This window comes from Crocuta crocuta, unplaced genomic scaffold (genome assembly GCF_008692635.1).
Source record: "Crocuta crocuta isolate KB4526 unplaced genomic scaffold, BGI_CrCroc_1.0 scaffold102, whole genome shotgun sequence".
In the NCBI taxonomy this organism is placed as follows: Eukaryota; Metazoa; Chordata; class Mammalia; order Carnivora; family Hyaenidae; genus Crocuta; species Crocuta crocuta.
In genome coordinates this window covers 11555909-11573885 of record NW_027530019.1, presented here as the reverse complement: position 1 = coordinate 11573885, position 17977 = coordinate 11555909, and the positions used below count along the sequence as shown (strand labels likewise).

At 57.7% G+C, this 17977-nt stretch overlaps 2 protein-coding genes across 2 annotated transcripts in view; one reads left to right on the top strand and one right to left on the bottom strand.

The window, feature by feature from the left end:
* The first annotated feature begins 411 nt into the window (after positions 1–411).
* On the top strand, positions 412–10313 carry PLA2G4B (phospholipase A2 group IVB). The gene is given in 17 exon segments (XM_077764608.1): positions 412–488; positions 1838–1910; positions 2208–2344; positions 2470–2601; positions 2960–3000; positions 3205–3247; positions 3512–3566; positions 4123–4478; positions 5343–5479; positions 5687–5909; positions 6041–6158; positions 6439–6576; positions 6781–6885; positions 7063–7242; positions 7586–7752; positions 8226–8412; positions 8513–10313. Coding segments are annotated over 17 exon segments (2322 nt in total). The 5' UTR covers positions 412–479; the 3' UTR covers positions 8734–10313.
* Positions 9540–17977, bottom strand: part of SPTBN5 (spectrin beta, non-erythrocytic 5) — a 45181-nt gene continuing 36743 nt past the window's right edge. Inside the window, 16 exon segments of the mRNA XM_077764370.1 lie at positions 9540–9618; positions 10499–10595; positions 10825–10966; positions 12074–12159; positions 12306–12462; positions 12465–12582; positions 13235–13303; positions 13481–13714; positions 14044–14148; positions 14309–14485; positions 14718–14907; positions 15076–15293; positions 15533–15688; positions 16688–16882; positions 17173–17377; positions 17480–17676. Of these exon segments, the coding sequence (XP_077620496.1) occupies positions 9550–9618; positions 10499–10595; positions 10825–10966; positions 12074–12159; positions 12306–12462; positions 12465–12582; positions 13235–13303; positions 13481–13714; positions 14044–14148; positions 14309–14485; positions 14718–14907; positions 15076–15293; positions 15533–15688; positions 16688–16882; positions 17173–17377; positions 17480–17676 (2415 nt within the window). The 3' untranslated portion in view covers positions 9540–9549.

Genomic DNA, 17977 nt, shown 5'->3' with positions numbered 1-17977 from the left:
CTGGGGCACTCACCTAGATTAGCCAAGCGCTTCAGTCAGGACCGGGCATTCCTGTCCTACAGCCACTAGGGGTTGTGAAAGACCCTGTGACAAGGGACAAAGCTCATGCACTTGGTGCTGCTCTGGGCCCACTCCCTGCTTTCCAGATGTCAGTGGCCCTTCTAGGTCCAGGCTCAAGAGCAGGGTTGGGTGGGGTAGATGCTGATGGCAACAGCTAGAGGGAATGGGTCTTCATGGGTGGTAGGCACCCATCACAGGGGTGTCAGTGTTTCCACATAGGCTGAAGGTTCCCCATTTCCTCGACAGGTGGCTTGTCCTGGCGGGAGTGTGAGGCTTGGGTGGAGCAGGAGGTGGTTGGGAGGGACCAGGGAGGAGCTTGGGGCCAACTGGCACATTGTTGGCTCTAGGTTAAAAAGCCGACAGTCCTTGGTTCTGCGCTTGCTGCCTGTCATTTGTGGCTCTTGAGGACTGTCAGCCTCATGGCTCTGGTAAGACCTGCTAGGGCCCTGGGTCCCCAGGCTGACCTTTGTTCCCTCTGGGGTCTGGTTAATGCTGATTTTTAAGAGGAGCTGTGGGTTTCCCTGGACGTAGAGAGGGGAGTTTGCCAGCCTTGGACCACGGCAGTGAGCAGAAGCCAGGGAACAGGCAGGGTCTTGGGAAGGGGTCATCCTGAGTATTTCTTGCCCTAGAGATGGGCTCCAGGCAGAGTTCTCAGGGCCACGGATTTGGGCTGCTATCCTGGGGCCCCAGAGGAAGTGGCTGTTCCGGTGCTCTTGACTCAGTTGCTTGGAAGGTCGGGGCCCCAGGGCCGACACTGACAGATGAGCGTCCCCAGCTCCGCCCTTCAACTCCATCCATCAAGACCCTTCTGAGGCAGAGCTGAAGGCCAGAAGGAAGGACTAGTTGGTACAGGCTTCCCTGGCACACTTGACATGGTTTATATCCCTAGACTCACGATTGTGGGTTTGGATGGATTCGCTTGGGGGTCCTCTAGCCTGACCTGTAGCACCTGGAGGACTTGAAATCCTGTGGGTGGTCTGAGCTGCTAACTGCTGTTCCTAGTCAAACAGAGAGTGCACTTCCAGAATTGAGTCCTGGCCAGGGGTGGAGAGGCTGAAGTTTGTACTCCTCACTCTTACCTCTCCAAACAGGGTTTGCTTAATTGGAGCATGCCTCCATTTAAGCTGCTCAACCAGGGGAGCAGCCCCACCAAGGGGCCCATGGCCAGGCTGGGTCCTGACATGCCTCTTCCCCTCCCTCTGCCTTATATTCTGCTGCGTCCCCCTCCCCCTACTCCCTACCCATCCCCATGACGGGCCTCCTGCCACCTAAGACTGCCGCAAGGCAGCTTAGCAAGAGTTAGCTGGAAAGGTGGGGTGGAAAGACTAACAGGCACTATGCCAGAAGCTAGAAGCAGGTAAGTGTGGGGTGGAGAGCATGAGTGGAGCCAGCCTGGTGCAGTCTTGGCTCTGGACCCCAGGCAAGTGACTATGTAGGCTTTCTGTCTTTCTGTGCTTCCGTTTCCTTGTGGGATTGATCATAATTAGTCCCTACACACAGGGTGGTTGTGTGATTAAAGAAGTTAATGTACATAAAGCTCTTGGACCAGCGCTGGCCCAGAGTGTTGTCTAAGTGTTGGCAGGCATCATCAGGAGATACCAAAGCCTCCTTTCCATTTTAGAGCTCTGATGGGGTGGAGGGTAGCCATGTGGCTGGGAAGGGCTGATCCCATTGGTTCAGGATTAGTCCTGGAGGGGTCACTCTGGCTTCTTCTTTGGCCTTTGTTGGCTCTGGGTCCAGCAGCATGCAGCAAGCCTGTCCTCTCCCTCCTCTGCAGGCAAAGGTACCTGGGACCTGCCTGCTCACCATTCGTGTCCTGCAGGCCTTTGGCCTGCCCTCAAAGGACGTAGGTGAGTGCTGGGCCCAGGGAGGACAGTGGTTCTGTAATGGATTCAGACTGGGATGGGGTGGTGGGAAGAGACTCCAGTAGGGCTGGGTGTGCAGGGGGTCCTGGAGAGGGTGCCGAGAGGAGGTGCTGGGTGGAATTGTGCTGGGTGCTTCTTGTTCCTCCTGTCTCCTGACTCAGCCCCAATCCGTGGCTCTCCAGCCCTCCCAGGGCTGCCTAGAATGGAAGGTCGTGGACTCTGGGGAGCTGGGCTGGGTAAGGCTCTTAGCTGTCAGTGGGCACTTGACCCTTCTTTCTGCAGTGACCCCCTCTGACTGCTATGTGAGTCTGTGGCTGCCCACGGCCAGTAGCCACAGGCTCCAGACACGCACGGTCAAGAACAGCAGAAACCCCATCTGGAATCAGAGCTTTCGCTTTCGAATCCACAGCCAGCTCAAGGTGGGCCCAGGTGTCAGCCCCTGCCCTGCCCACTGTCCCTGCCAACCCTTGCTTCCTGCTGTGGCCCCACTCACCTTCCTATCCCACTCCTCCTTCCTGCAGCCCCTTATTCTGTTCTCTTCCAGAATGTGGTGCAGCTGCAAGTCTTTGACCAGGACCTTCTGACCAATGATGACCCCGTGTTGTCGGTGCTATTTGATGTGGGGACTTTGCGGGCTGGGGAGTTCCGCAGAGAGAGCTTCTCCTTGAACCCTCAGGCAAGGCTGTGCCCAGGACAATGGAGGGCTTCAGCCCAGGGAGGGGAGATCCTTTGCAGGGGAGCTGGGTACATGGCCCTCTTCTCCAGTGAGTGGCCCAGGCTTTGATGGCATCTAGAGACCACTGTCAGTCAGGAGCTGCTGTCCACTGAGGAACAATCCCATCCTTGACCCTCTTTTTTGGCCCCTAAGCCAAGGGCAGCTTTCTGAGAGCTACGCAGAGATAGTGGACAGAGCAGGGTGGAGATGGACATTGGCTCTCCCCACCTCTGGAGCCCCAGCAGCCCCAGCTGGCATCTGTGTTGAAATCTACACACACACACCTCACTCTTTCAAACTTGCTTCTTTCTCTCTCCAGGGTCAGGAGCGGCTAGAAGTTGAATTTCGGCTGCAGCGACTGTGAGTCGGGGGCCACTGAGCAATTCCTGGGTGGGAGTACTTCTTTTGGGGAAGGGTGGAGTCCAGTGCACCCAGAGCATGCCAGGAGCTGACACCCTTCCCTCTGAGGCATCTAGTGATGGTAGAGGAATGCTCCTGGCTTCTTTGAGGGATGAGAACCTGGGAGCCTGGACTTGTCCTGAGGATCACTGGTGGCTCTTTCAGGACAGACTGTGCTGAGCATCTTGTCACCAATGGCATTCTGGTGGTGAGTCCAGAGCCCCTCCCTCATGCCATTGCTATCCCTCCTCCCTGGGCCTGAAGCTTGGGCACCCCCTTGGGAATCTGCGGTTAGAGCTGAGTTGGGGGTCCCTGGGATTTTGGTTCCTTAAGAGGATACAACCTCAGGCAAATCTTTGGTGACTCAGGGCCAAGGTAATAAGTGCTGAGGACCAAAACTCAGGTACTAGGAGGGTGGGGGGTCTCTAGCAGGGGAAGGGTTTGAGTCTGAAGGGCTTTTTTAATGACTCAGGCCCGGGAGCTCTCTTGCTTGCATGTTCGACTGGAGGAGGCAGGGGACCAGAAGCGTAAGTCCCCCACCTATTAGGATAACCCTCAGCCCTCTGCCCTGGTCTTGCTCTTTGTTTTTGTTTTTGTGTTTTAAAAAAATTTTTTAATGTTAATTTATATTAGAGAGAGTGACAGTCACCAGTGGGAGAGGGACAGAGGGAGACAGAGCAGAATCTGAAGCAGGCTCCAGGCTCAGAGCTGTTAGCGCAGAGCCCGACGTGGGGCTTGAATTCATGAGCCGTTGAGATCATGACTGGGCCAGAGTTGGACACTTAACCCACTGAGCCACTCAGGCACCCCTTGTCTTCCTCTTTCTATGGGTTCTTGGAAGGGACCTTACATTAACTGCTCTTGACTTTCATAGGCAGCCATAGAAGTTAGGGACAAATTCATGCTGAGGCTCCCCAGGATCTGTGTCCACTTAGTCTTCAGAGAGGCTGAGCCTTGGCCTATGCCAGTCCTCCCTCTTGGGGTGGGGAGGAAGTGCCCCTCAGGCCCTTTATGCAAGACACTTTTGGGCCCCCTGGGCCAGGATCTTATTCTCAGTCCCTCTGCTCTGGTTCCGGTTTCCAGAGTCCATGGGAAGAGTTCAGCTCGTGGTTCCTGGGTCCTGTGAGGGTCGTCAGNCATCATAGCCACACATGTCACGCTTCAGGTAGGACACAGGCAGGACACAGGCAGGTTTGAGGAGGAGAGAGAAAGAGAAAAAAGGGCTGCTTAGGTGAGGCAGACTCCTCTTCCTTTTCTGTAATGAGGCTGGGAGCTGCCTCATGGTTCTTTCTTTCCCACCCAGACCTAGGGAACTGGCTGTGCGGCTAGGCTGCGGGCCCTGTGCCGAGGAGCAGGCCTTCCTGAGCAAGCGGAAGCAGGTGGTGGCCAAGGCCCTGAAGCAGGTCCTGCAGCTGGATGAAGACTTGCAGGAAGATGAGGTCTGTGGGCTGGGCCCCCTTGGATGGGCATCCTCAGACTGGCTCAAGCCCAGAGCTGACTGTTTCCTAACCAGACCAGAGCTTGGCCCTGCCTCTTACCTGCCTGCCCCTGCTCTGCCTCCCTCTCACTTGATGTTCTCAGCAGCCTGGTGCCATCAAATGCAGAGCATTGCATGAGACATCTGGAGTTTACAAGACTGCCCCACTGGAAATAGCTTTCCTTCTCATTGTTTCTTTTCTTTTTTTGTTAAGTTTATTCATCGATTTTGAGATGGAGACAGTGTGAGTGGGGGATGGGCAGAGAGCAAGAATCCTGAGCAGGCTCTGTGCTATTAGCACAGAACCCAACACGGGGCTTGAACCCATGAAACCATAAGATTATGACCTGAGCCAAAACCAAAAGTTGGACTCTCAACTGACTGAGCCAGCCCAGCGTCCCCTTTCCTGTTGTTTAATTTTTGGCCTGGTCCAGGTTTTGGGGCTTGGGTCCTGTCTGACTCATCAGTGAGCCATGTAGCCTGAGGGCTGCCTGCTGGCCTGGGCCATTCCCTGGAGGTTCAGATCAGCTTGGGACACTTTCTAGGGAGATGATTTCTCCTTGCAAGAGGGAAAGTGTGGCTATGTGGGAGACATTTGAGGTGGCCATGCACCTTCCAGAAAGCGATGACCAGACTCCTCAGGGGCTAAGGGTGAGGAGATGAGGCCTGGAGCTTGTCTATTTTTTTCCTGGAGTTGTATAACCAGCTAAGCTTGACCCTCAAGAGGCTACTTCTGACAAGACCCTTGTCAGCAGGCAGGCCTGACCAGAACTGGTCCCAAGAGCCCTGATCAGACCTTGACTGGCCTGGCTGTCCTCTCTTCCAGATCCCAGTGGTAGCTGTTATGGCCACCGGTGGTGGGATCCGGGCGATGGTTTCCTTGTATGGGCACCTGACTGCCCTGAAGGAGCTGGGTCTCTTGGATTGCATCTCCTACATCACAGGGGCCTCTGGCTCCACCTGGTGAGCTGGCAGCAGGTTGAGTACAGGAGTCTGGGGGTGGCGGCGGTCAGGCTGTTGTGGACCCCATAGGTACCTCCCACCCAACTGGGAGAAAGGATGTGCCAGAGAGAAATGCGCTCAGGGGGACCATTGGAAGGTACCTGCTAGGCTGTTGTCTTAGGAGAGCCCGAGGTGTGCGATGACCCCCTGGATTTTGGCTTTTCCCAGGGCTTTGGCCAACCTCTATGAGGACCCAGAATGGTCTCAAAAGGACCTGGCAGGACCCACGGAGTCACTGAAAACACAGGTGACCAAGAGCAAGTTGGGTGTGCTTGCTCCCAGCAAGCTGCAGCGATACCGGCAGGAGCTGGCCGAGCGTGCCCACCTGGGCCACCCGCCCTGCTTCACCAACCTGTGGGCCCTCATCAACGAGGCACTGCTGCATGATGAGGTATGGAGTGGGGCAGGTGTGTGGCCAGGGCATGTTTCAGAGATGGGGAGCCGCCCTGGGCAGCAGGGGTGGGGAAAGGCCCCAGGCACCAGAAAGCACAGCTTTAGGTTCAAATTCTCTCCTTCCACCAGCCCCATGAGCACACTCTCTCAGACCAGAGGGAGGCCCTGAGCCATGGCCAGAACCCTCTACCCATCTACTGTGCCCTTAACACCAAAGAGAAGAACCTGACCACCTTTGAATTTGCAGGTCAGTAGCCCCGGAGTGGAGACCTATGCTCTCATGGCTAGCAGAGTACCTGTGTGTAGGAGATGGGTGTTACACTCACCTCTTCTGGGCCTGGTCCCACGCTTTCCAGAGACTATCAATCCTCCCACCAGAGTCACTCAGGCTTTGGGATGGGGGGTGGGGCCTGTGCCTGCAACCAGCCTGAGCCTCCAGGTCTCTGGCTGCCCTGCTGTGAAGCCTGTGGTGGTTGAGGGTCCTGGAGCTCTGAGCCCCGCAGTGAAGCTGTGCGGTCTCCTTGCAGAGTGGTGCGAGTTCTCCCCCTATGAGGTTGGCTTTCCCAAGTATGGTGCCTTCATCCCTTCCGAGCTCTTTGGCTCTGAGTTCTTCATGGGGCACCTCACCAAGCGGCTTCCTGAGTCCCGAATCTGCTTCCTGGAAGGTGAGAGGCCTGGGAGATTAGGGAAGCTGGGATAGAGGGGAGAATGGGCCTGGGGAAGATGTCAGGCCCCCACCTCTCAGCTCAGTCATGGGGATGCTTCCCAGTCTCAGATGGGCCATGGGGAAGGATCAGGTTGTGGTGGGGTGGGGGGCTCTCTCCCTCTCATGTCCTTTTTGTTCGTTCCCCTTGTGTCCCCTCACTCAGGTATCTGGAGCAACCTGTACGCAGCCAACCTCCAGGACAGCTTATACTGGGCCTCAGAGCCCAGCCAGTTCTGGGACCGCTGGGCACAGGATCAGGCCAATTTAGGTGGGTGCCTGGGCTCCTTGTAAGGAAGTGGAGAGGCTGCCCCAGGGGCTGTGTCTGGAGGATGGAGGAGGGCGGGGGGCTCGCAGGCCTTTGGGAGGCCAAAGAGGCTGGGGTGAAATTTCAGGGGGTCCCCATTTTCTAAAAAATGCTCTACTTTCCCCCTTCTTAATTGAGCAGACAAGGAACAGGTTCCTCTTCTCAAGATAGAAGAGCCTCCCACTGGGGCCGGCAAGATTGTTGACTTTTTTACTGACCTTCTGACAAGGCGCCCACTGGCCCAGACCACCCACAATTTCCTGCGTGGTCTCCATTTCCACAAAGACTATTTCCAACAACCTTACTTCTCCACCTGGAAAGGTATCTCTCCTCTCCCTGGTCCCAGCTCCCCAAGGTCTTCCCATGACCACCTGAGCTTTGGGTCCCTTGTCCAGACATCCACTCTCCAACCCGTGGGCCCCAAGCTCTGTTGGGCTTAGTTCACTGGGCTGCTTGGACCAGCAGCCCTTTTTCCCCTCCTCATTTGTGGATCAGGGCCCCTCTGTGGCATCTTGGGAAATGTCAGGGCTACTGTGGTAGGAGAGAACAGGGTCCAGAGGGCAGAGTCGGCTTCTGCCCCTAGCAAGGAGCTCGGCCAGAGGGATCTGATGTCCTCAGCACCAGTGATAGCTGCTTTTCCACCCCATTCCTTCTACTTGTCCAGCCACCAAATTGGATGGGCACCCCCACCGGCTGACACCTGCAGAGCCCCACCTTTGCCTGCTGGATGTCGGCTACCTTATCAACACCAGTTTCCCACCCCTTCTGCGCCCCACACGGGATGTGGACCTCATCCTGTCACTGGATTACAACCTCCAAGGAGCGTTTCAGGTGGGCTGGAGGCAGGTGTGGGCAGTCGTGCTGACCCTAGGCCTGGCCCGATGTCCTGGCTCCTGCCTTCTGGGATGTCTGCTTTGGAGTCCAGGATGGGAACAGAGGGCCGAAGGGCTTCAGGACCTCAAAAGCCAGCAGAGGGACAGCAGTCAGAGAGGGACAGGAGCTGGGGATTTTTAAGTGTATTTTATGTTTGGGTCCCGTTTGTGGTACCTGCTACCTCCATTCAGTCTAGACCTCTAGAGGCCTCTGCTGTGAGTTTTCTTGTGAAGGTTTTTGCAGAACCTGGGAGGAGTTAGCAGCCCCACGCAGCTGCGGGGTTGGAGCACCTTCTGCAGCCTGGTGCTAGGGGTCTGCAGGGGTCTGATTTGGCACCCAGGCACCACTTCCCACACCCCAGCTGACCCCCACATTCAGATGGCCCAGTGTTGGGATACCACACTCTGACACCACTTCTGGCCACCCTGCAGCAGCTGCAGCTCCTGGGCCGGCTCTGCCAGGAGCAGGGCATCCCTTTCCCGCCTGTGTCCCCCAGTCCGGAGGAGCAGCGCCAGCCCCCAGAATGCTTCTGCTTCTCCGACCCAGACCACCCTGACGCCCCAGCTGTGCTGCACTTCCCTCTGGTCAATGACTCCTTCCAGCAGTACTCGGCCCCTGGTGAGCCCCGACCCCTCCCTCCTGTATGTCTCTGCAAAGGGGACCCTAGACACCCCCACCCTTAGGGTGTGTCCCATCCCTACCACACTCACTCCACCAGGCATCCTGCGGACACCAGAGGAGAAGGCGGCAGGGGAGGTGAACCTGTCTTCATCCGACTCTCCCTACCACTACTCAAAAGTGACCTACAGCCCAGAGGACTTGGACAAGCTACTCCACCTGACACATTACAACATCTGCAACAACCGGGAGCGGCTGCTGGAAGCCCTGAGTGGAGCGGTGCAGCGGAGGCGGCAGCGCAGGCAGCACCGGCCGCAGTGATGGCGCTGCCCTGGCCGGTGTTCCCCCCTCGCCTCCACGGCCCTGAACCTTTGTCAGACTCATGCCCTGTGCACCTGGGCGAGTTGGGGCAGAGACCATCATCCCCAAGGGTTCCAGAGCCTCCCGGACGGCCTGGCCCATATGGGGCCCTGCAGTCACCGGCACCTTCTCCACAGACATTTGTGGGTAGGTTGAGGGTTTTAAAAGGGCTGAGCCCTGTCTCCTCAGACGCAAGGTAGCCCTAGGGAACAACAGCTGGAGCCCAGGCCAGTATTGACCATATTTGCAGAGGTGTTGAAGGCTATGTGACCCTTTCCCTTGCTCCTTTGAATAGTTGTACGGAGTGAAATAGAGTGGTATATACATCACAGAGGCTTGTATCTGGTGAGTTGTTAACAGATTATTTGTCATTACTGCAAAGGGACAGGTCATTCCAGGCTCTTGGTTACACCACAGCAAGGACTGGTTTGAACAACATCGCCGCAGGTACCTCACCAGGCTATAGAGCAGGTCAGTCCAGACTTCCCCTGAAGAGCATCTGCTCAAGGCCATGTCTGCCCTGCCGGAGACATTCTTTCCAAGCAGGGAGGCTAGTTTGGCCTGGGGGTTCTCTGATCGTCTGTGCATGGCCAGGGCTCCAGTAGCAGACTCATCGGCAGTGACACAGCACCCCTGGGGTCAGAGGAGCCAGAGACCAGCCCCGATAGCATAACCCCAGCAAGTTGTGACCTCGGTGAGGGCTACCTCTTATCAAGGCACCGTCTATTCCAGAATTTGGTCCTGAGGGGCCTGGCAGCAGAATCTCATTCTGATCCCCTAGAGGCCGTCCTTGTTTGTAGCCTTGAGGGTTGGTGCCACCTCAGGGTTTGCTTCCAGGCCCCAGACCTGTTGGGAGAACAGGGAAGCAGAGTGAAATTAGGGCCTAGCCTCCTCACAATCTTTGTCAAGCACTGGTGTGCAAGGCCTCTGGCCTCCCTTGGAACATGTTGATGTGAGTCCCAGAAGCTGATAGGCAGCTGCGAGAGTGACCATGGTGTGTGGGGCAGAGAGGAGAGGACTGAGTCCCGTGGCCCAGTGATTCTTGGGCCCTGTCCTAAGCATGTGGCTAGAGTCAGCACAGCAGAAGAAATGGCTGCCTTGGTAGCCTTAGAAGCCACCATCCAGGATCAGGTCTATTCATTCAGCAACATCCTCTGAATCATAAAGTGGAGCCCATGGGCCCTGCGGGATGGGCTTGCAGAACTGCCCCAGCCCACAGTCATGACTGCCCTCCAGTGTGCGGTGAGTGCCCCTCAAGCCCAACCGGGTGGGGGTCTGTCTCTGTGCATGGGGGTGACTGCCTGCTTCTGGCCTGCTTTGGGGCAGTAGGGCTCCTCTTTCACATCCGAGCAGGGTGCAGGTGGGGGCAGCTGTCCTGCAACCTGGCTTCTGTCTTACACAGCAAGAGGAGACCAAGGGATGAGAGAGGTGGGATCCCAGGAGACAGAGCCAGGCAGCCATTCCCGCATATACAAGGGGACACCCGGGGGGCCCTTTACCTTGGGCTTGGCCTGGGCCAGCAGCCTGCAGCTGGCCGTCAGCACTCCNGGCAGTAGGGCTCCTCTTTCACATCCGAGCAGGGTGCAGGTGGGGGCAGCTGTCCTGCAACCTGGCTTCTGTCTTACACAGCAAGAGGAGACCAAGGGATGAGAGAGGTGGGATCCCAGGAGACAGAGCCAGGCAGCCATTCCCGCATATACAAGGGGACACCCGGGGGGCCCTGTACCTTGGGCTTGGCCTGGGCAGGGCCAGCAGCCTGCAGCTGGCCGTCAGCACTCACACGGATCTCTGTCAGGGAGGTGGTCAGGGGCCAGCCCCGGGAGCTGTGGGGAAAGGCAGCCTCAGGGCCTGGACTTTGTTACCATTAGGGGGTTTTGCACCAGACAAGGTGGGTGCTAGGATTTCCTGTTGTTGAGGGTCTCAAAGATGAGAGTCACTCCTCCCCCTGTTAGTTCAGGTTAGAGTCTATGGATCTTGGGCTTAAGAGGGCAGCATCTGTGCCAGTCCTGGGGGCTCAGGACTCCCACCTACCCATATACCCAGCTGTCCTACCTGAGCGCGGCAGCTGCACTGGGCACCCTCTCAGCACTGTGCTCCACAGGGAAGCGCAGAGGTCTGGCTCGGAGCTCCAGGCTCAGCCTGTGGGCTGAGAGCACAGGGCGTGCCATGGTCAGCCTGGCGCAGCTGCTAGGCCCTCAGCAGACAGCACCCTCCCTGCAGGGTCCTTCCTCTTTGCTAGTGTCCGTATGTCTGCCTCTCTAGTCAAATCCTAACCCCCAGGTGAGAGTAGTGGGAGGTGATTAGGGCATGAGGGTGGAGCCCTGACAGCGAACACCCCAGTGAGCTAGGACCTCACCCCTTCAGCTCACCACAAGCTAGGACACCCTCCTACCCCAAAAGACAACTCTTAGCGAACACCCAATGGGCTGGCGCTTTGCTGTTGGACCCCCCCCCCCTCCAGCACTGTGAGAAATAAATGGCTCTTGTCTGTAACCTACCCAGTCTGGTATTTTTGTGAAAAGCAGCCCAAACAGACTAAGCTACAACTGCTGCAGGAGGCTCTGTCCGCACCAAGCCTTGCCCCAGTGGAGGCGTAGTGCAGGCACCTCCGTGTACCTGGCCTCCAGAAGGCTGAGTGCAGATGGGCTAAGAAAGGCTCAGCCTGGAGGCGATCCTGAAGAAACCCAAGATCCCTTTGGGATTCTGGAAGGACAGGCTCAGAGAGATACCAGGGGGCCAGAGACAGTGTGAGGAATGGAGCCAAGAACCCAGAGACTGGAACAGGAAGGGACTCCTACCTGGGGAGTGACATGATCAGGACACACACTGTCCAGGTGGATCCTGGACCACACGGACCAAGAGATTCCTGGTGCAGGGGTGCTTTCCAGGCATCCCTTGTGATAGAAGTGGGTTTGGCCATTGTCCATACCCCCAAGGGTGGTACATTCAGAGCTATTTGAGGACTGGAAGGTTAGAGAAGGTCCCAGTTTGCAGAACAAGCCTAGAAACACTCTGGGGAGTCTGCCTCTCTGACTCCCCTAAGGGGGTGAGACAGGACCAGGAGGCAGCCAGCAGGTCAAACATGGCCCTACTTCCAGTACTAATTAGGTGTGTGATCTTGGGTAAGTTGTTTACCCTTTCTGGGCCTTAAATTCTTTGAGAAAAGATACTGAGTCTCACTTACCTCTCAGGCTGTAGACAGTATGGCACCTCTATAGCCTGAGAGGATGCAGGAAAGTGCAGCTTGGGGCCCAGGGAATCAGTTCCCCAAGTCCTGCCCCAGGCTTGCCATGGTGCATACCTGCCATGTTGCTCGGGGCTCGATGCCAGCTCTCGGCATGCCCTTCCAATAGTGCTGCAGATGGAATCCCCACATCACTGCTCAGCCTGCCGGGCAGAGAGCCATGGGTCAAAACTCTTTGCCTTCCTTGTGGGAGAACCCTGCCTCTAGCCTCTTGGCTGCTCTTGAGAGGCCGTGTCTGCTGGGTCAGTATGTCTGGGGGCCAGAGTCTCTCTCCCCATGTGGCCCTCACCTTAAGGAGAAAGCATGTTTCCTGTCATGCCAGTACCTCTGCCTCTCACACTGGGCTCCTGTGAGATCAAGGGTGTCCATGGGGGCCATGTTCTGAGAAGAGATGAGAGAAGGGTCACCTTGGCCATGTCTGCCATGGCCTCTCTTCTCCACGGGCCCATCTTCTGCCTCCCCCATATTCCACTGCCCAGTACTTCTGCTGTCTTCTTGTCCCAGAAGAGGCTCAGGGGACTGCCCCTGAAGGTCCCACAACAGTCATCCCAAGGACTGAAGCTGGGCTGTGGAGAGAGGGCAGTGAGGTGGAACCAGCTGAGCGTGGAGAGGAGACTGGAGCCTGGCCTCGCCAAAGCCTGACCGTGTGTCTCCAGAGGCTCCCAGGCAAAGTCCTGGGCTGGTCCAAGGTGTCCATGGGGAAGAGGGAGCCAGGGAATAATGTGCAGGGAAACTAGAAGAGGAGGAAGAGGGCCTCACTCTCTACTTGGGTAGGGGCAGAAGCTATGAGGGATCTTAAGAATGAAACTATCTTGGGGCACATGGCTGGCTCAGTGGGTAGAGCATGCCACTNAGTCACAGACTGAAACAGGCTCCAGGCTCTGAGCTGGCAGTCAGCACAGAGCCTGACGCGGGGCTCGAACCCATGAACCGCGAGATCATGACCTAAGCAAAAGTTGGACGCTTAACCGACTAAGCCACCCAGGCGCCCCAAGCATGCCACTCTTGATCTTGGGGTTGTGAGTTTGAGCCCCACATTGGGCACAGAAATTACTAAAATAAAATATAAAAAGGAAAAAAAAAAGAATGAAGCGGTCTTAAGACTGGAGTGGGGAGGATATCCACCATAATGCAGGGTGCCATGCCCTGATGGCCCCTCTCAGCCCAAGTGGTTCTGTGGAGGAGAGCTGCCTGCAGAAGGCATCTCCTGGTACTTACCTGCCTCGCTGCAGGCCACTGCTGCTTGAGCTCCGAAAATCCTTCCACCGTGGGGGCATCCTTTGCATCCTGAAAGTACAAGAAAGGGCCCAGGAAACATCCAGCAACAGAGGACAGGACCCCTCTGGAAGGTGGGTTAGGAATCTACCCCTTTTTGACCACTCCATTCCCGGGGACTCTCAGCTCCTATGCCCAGTGGCCCCAGCCCCCAGGGCCTCCGCGCTAGCAGCAGGGTGTGGGCCTTACCCCTAAGGCCCCAGCCCTACTGCGCTCTTGCTGCCTGGCTGCACCTTCCAAGGGGACAGTGGTGGCCAAGACTATGTGCGACCCAACGCGGGGGACACCTGGCTGCAGGTCCCTTGTCTCAGCCAATACTGCTGGCCCCCTGCTTCCTAGGGGCCTCTGCTGGAGGGAGGTGAGCTCGTGGCCAACGCTCCTGGGTTTCAGCCCTGTCCCCTGCTACAGCAGCTTTTGTTCCACCTTGGAAAGGGGAGTAAGGTAAGCCAGGTCAGCCGGTCCTCCCCCGATCCCTTCCCCCTGGAGAGATCCCTGTCTCCTCATGGGGCTTCTCTTCTGCTTCAGCTCAGGAGACTTCCCTGTCATCCTGGTCCATGGTGGGGCTCTAACCTACCAGGACACCCAGGTGACAGGGCCCTGCAGCTGCCCGGGCAAAGAACAAGGTTTTCCTGAGGGGTCAGAGGTGTTAGGCTCAGTACTTTGTGGAGAGGTCCCGACCCCGGCTGAGACCAAGATGCTCTGGCCCTCAGACCCCTAGCTCCTGGTGTACTCTCCCCACAGCCTCCACTCACCCCTTCCTCCCTCTGCAATTGGGCAAACTTCTCTTCCTGGGCTGCCAGCAACTTTTCTAAGTTCTGGTGTCTGTGGAGCAGCAACTCCACGTCGGCCACAGACTGCTGGGGAGATGTAGGTCAGGGTGAGGCCCAGCTCCAAGGGGAGCTGAGAGCCACCCCCTCACTGTCCACAGCCTGGCTTGTCTGTTCAGGGAGCGGAGGAGCGACAGGACCTGTCCCTGGCCACAGCTGCCGTCCACGCAGCTGGTTAAGGGTGGCTCACCCCGCAGTTGGGGTCCAGCAGCAGGCCCTCCCGGGAGGCCAGCCAGGCTTCGGCCTGGTCCAGCTCCTGCCGCCGCTTCTGCAGGCCCCAGTTCTCCTCGCAGCGCTCCTGGCGTAGGGCGCAGGCCTCCGCGAGTGCCTGCAGCTGCCCTTCCAGTTCCCGCAGACACCGTATCACCTGGTGGGAAGCGGTGCTGATGGCCAGATGCTCGAGCAGAAGCCCCAAGGCAGGGCAGGGCAGGTGCCCAGCAGAAAGGTCCAGGGAAGGCCCAGACACCCCCCTTCTCTGCCTCTGTCTGCATCCCTTGTCCCGCCTTCTTCTCTTGAGGGTTTCCATTCCTGCTAGGAATGGCCTTGGGTGGTTGGGTTCCCTCCTCAGCTCAACCCCAGGCTCGCCTTTGTGCTCCTACCTCCCGGGACATGAAGTGGCCACTGTCCACCAGCTGCTGCCCTTCCTGCTGTATGGCCTGGGCCCGAAGGCAACACTCCTTGACTTCTTGCCCCAGCTCTTCATGCTGCACCAAGAGCCGCTCGGCCCCCAGCACGGCCTCAGCCAGTGCCTCTGATGAAGCCAGAACCTGCTTCTCCTGAGCCCATACTCTGGGGGCAGGGAGATGAGGCTGCGGTCAGGGCTGGGAGGGAAGCCTTGGGAGGCAGGGCAGAAGCTGTGTGCAGGGAATGGGAGTCCAGCTCCCTGAAGAGCTGGGGTTCCTCCCCACACCCCTCAGGGCAGAGCTGAGCCAACAGCAGGGCAGGGGGCCCACTTACAGCAGTTCCCTACAGCGGCCAAGGAAGGCATGGCCCTGGGCAGCCTGCTCCAGCTGCTGACCCCGTTCCTGGGCCTTGGCGTCCAGGGTGGCCCAGGCATCTTCCACCTTGGCCAGATGCTCAGACAGGCCCTCCCGGGCCACAGGGTGTAGCTGGCCCAGTCTGCAGGCCTCCATCCGCACTCGGGCCACCTCCTTCTCCACAGCTGCCAGCTCCCTCTGCCACCAGAACGCATGATCAGGTCTCACCCCGGCAGCCTGATAGATGTTCCTCTTTTGGTCCTCTCAGAGGATTCTGATCCGCTTCCCAGACTTGCCCAAGCCAACTCCACTCTGTTCCATGACCTGGGCAAGCCCTCCCCGGCTGGGAGGGCCTGCCCTCCCCCCCTCTGAGGGTCCCCTACCTACCACCTGCAGAGAGGGACTCTGAAGGGCAGACTATGGGCATGGACCCTCACCTCCAGACACCTGTGCTGTTGCTGTAAGGTCTGCACCGATGACAGGCTGTGGCCACAGATCTCTCTCCCCATCAGGGTGAACTTCTCCTGAATCCAGCTCTGGAGCTGGGCCACAGTCTGCTCAAAGCCACGGACGTCACGGGCTGTGGCCAGGCTCTGGGAGAGCAAAGAGGGCCTGCTCTGGGTGGAGCTCATTCCTAGGACCTTTTCTCCCTGGAGACATGGCCTTGTAGGCCACCTCCTTTTAAAGGAAGAGGACCAGGGCACCTGGGTGGCTCAGTTGGTTAAGTGTCCAACTGTTGATTTTGGCTCAGGTTATGATCTCATGGTTCATGGGTCTGAGCTCCGCGTTGGGCTCTGTGCTGACACTGTGGAGCCTGCTTGGGATACCTTCTCTCCCTTGCTCCCTGCCCCTCTCCTGCTCACATTCGCACTCGCACTCTCTCAGAGTAAGTAAATAAATACATAACAAGGACCATGGGCTTGGTGATTCACTCATGACCACCAGGTACAGAAAATGTCCTTGCTGTGGCAGGTGCTCAATGAACATGTAATGTTACTGATGACATGGTAGGGCCTCAGGGGGCATTCTGTGACAAGAGGGTCTTCAGTGTACAACTTACCAGAAAAGCAGAAATGGAGGCTCTGAAGCTGGGAGTGGGGGGCTGGGTCCATCCATGGGGCAGGAGGGAGGAGTTTGGTTTTTAGGGCCGGCTGGCTAGGAGGAGAGGGTCAGCTCAGGAAGCTGCCCAGGCTGTCAGGGGCTTGGGGAGCAGGCTGCTTTTATAGAAAACAGCTGCTGTGGCTGAGAACACCTGTTATAGAGCAACACTGAACCCATCCCACAGGTGAGTAGAGTAAGGGAGTGCGGCAAAGGAGCCAGGTAAGTGCCAGTGGTTCGGGAGAGCTCGATGCAGGACAGATCTTAGAGCCTGAAGCTCATGTTTAGGGGAGGCTCCGAGGCCACACGTGCATTCCGTTTCTCCCTGGTGGTGTGAACTGCACCAGAAGGAAACCACACTGGTGGAGACGGCTGGGGTACAGCAGAGGAGCAAGACTTTGACACNCCACACCCCCGATGGGCCTGCCTGTCCCTGGCCCAGGAAGGCACAGATGTGCCTGTCCATTGGCTGCCCCTGGCCTGGGGGTACTCACCTGTGTGCGGGCTTTTACTGCCCTCTCCAGCCTCTCCCAAGTCACCTCGACGCGACTCCTCTGGGCTTGAATCTGGACCTTGTGCCGGCATGCTGTCTGCTCCAGGGAACCTGCCAGTTCCCTCAGGGCCTGCACCTTGGCCTGGCCCAGGCTCTGAACTTCCTTTCTGAAAGCATCGAATTTCTCTTGCAGCACCTGCAAGGACACAGGGCCAGGGAGGGTCACTCTGGAGGTGGCGTCCAGCAGCACTTGCAGCTCACCAAGGACTTGGCGGTATCTGACAGTTCCCTCATCAGTGCCGGCTGAGGCTGTGGCTCAAGTCCCCGGGCTCTGGCTCTAGTTCCATAGGGATCCGCCCAGAGCCCGGAAACCCCCTACTTCCCCACAGCTAACCCCTTTGCCTTCCTCTCACCCAAGTGTACACTTCCTTTGCCCTCACTCCACCTCCATCCACTCCTCCCCAGGTTCACGCAGGAGTGACTCGCCTTGGCAGCCTCCAGGTCCTGCCCATGGTCCTGGGACTCAGCCGTGGCCACCTTGCTGGCCAGCCAGGTGTCGAGGAGCAGAGCCTCCCGTTCCAGCTGGTGGAGCTGTAGCTGCTCCTGCAGGTCCTGCCGCCTGCCTTCCGCCCTCTGCAGCAGCCCCGAATGCACCTCCCTCACCACCCGCATCCGGGCCAGCACCCTGCAGCTGTGGCAACAAGGACAGCTCGGCTGAAGCCCTTCTTCCCTGTGTCCTTCTGTAGGGAGCACCCTCCCTGCACCTCCCAAGGCTGGCCTGGCTCCCACCCACCTTTCTGCATTCTGCCTGCTCTCAAGGAGGACTGCTGTCTGCTGTAGCCTCTCAATTCGCACGCTGAACCCCTCTAGGTCCCTCCTGGTGGCCTCCAGCCGCCGCAGAAAGGCATGTGTGGCCTCGGCACTCTGGCCCACATCCTCGATGTCCAGGATGCAGCCCCGTTCTTCTAGCCAGGATTCTGCTTCCAGGAGCTGTGGCCCAGAGGAGAGTGTTCCCTGGGTGCTGGCCTCCAGGGCTCCCAGATTGGAGCCTCGACATTTAGAGCAGTGGTTCTCACCCAGGCTGCACACCAGAGTTAGCTGGGAGCTTTTACACTCTCTGTGCCTGGCTCTCAACCCTAAAGATTTCTAAGTTGGTCTGAAATGGAAGCTGAGTATCAATCAGCATTTCTTACAGGTTCCAGATCATTGTGATGGAAAGCAATGACTGAGAATCATTGGTTTAGAAGAATCAGCAAAACACAAGAAAACCAAACCCAGCGAGGGGTCTGTG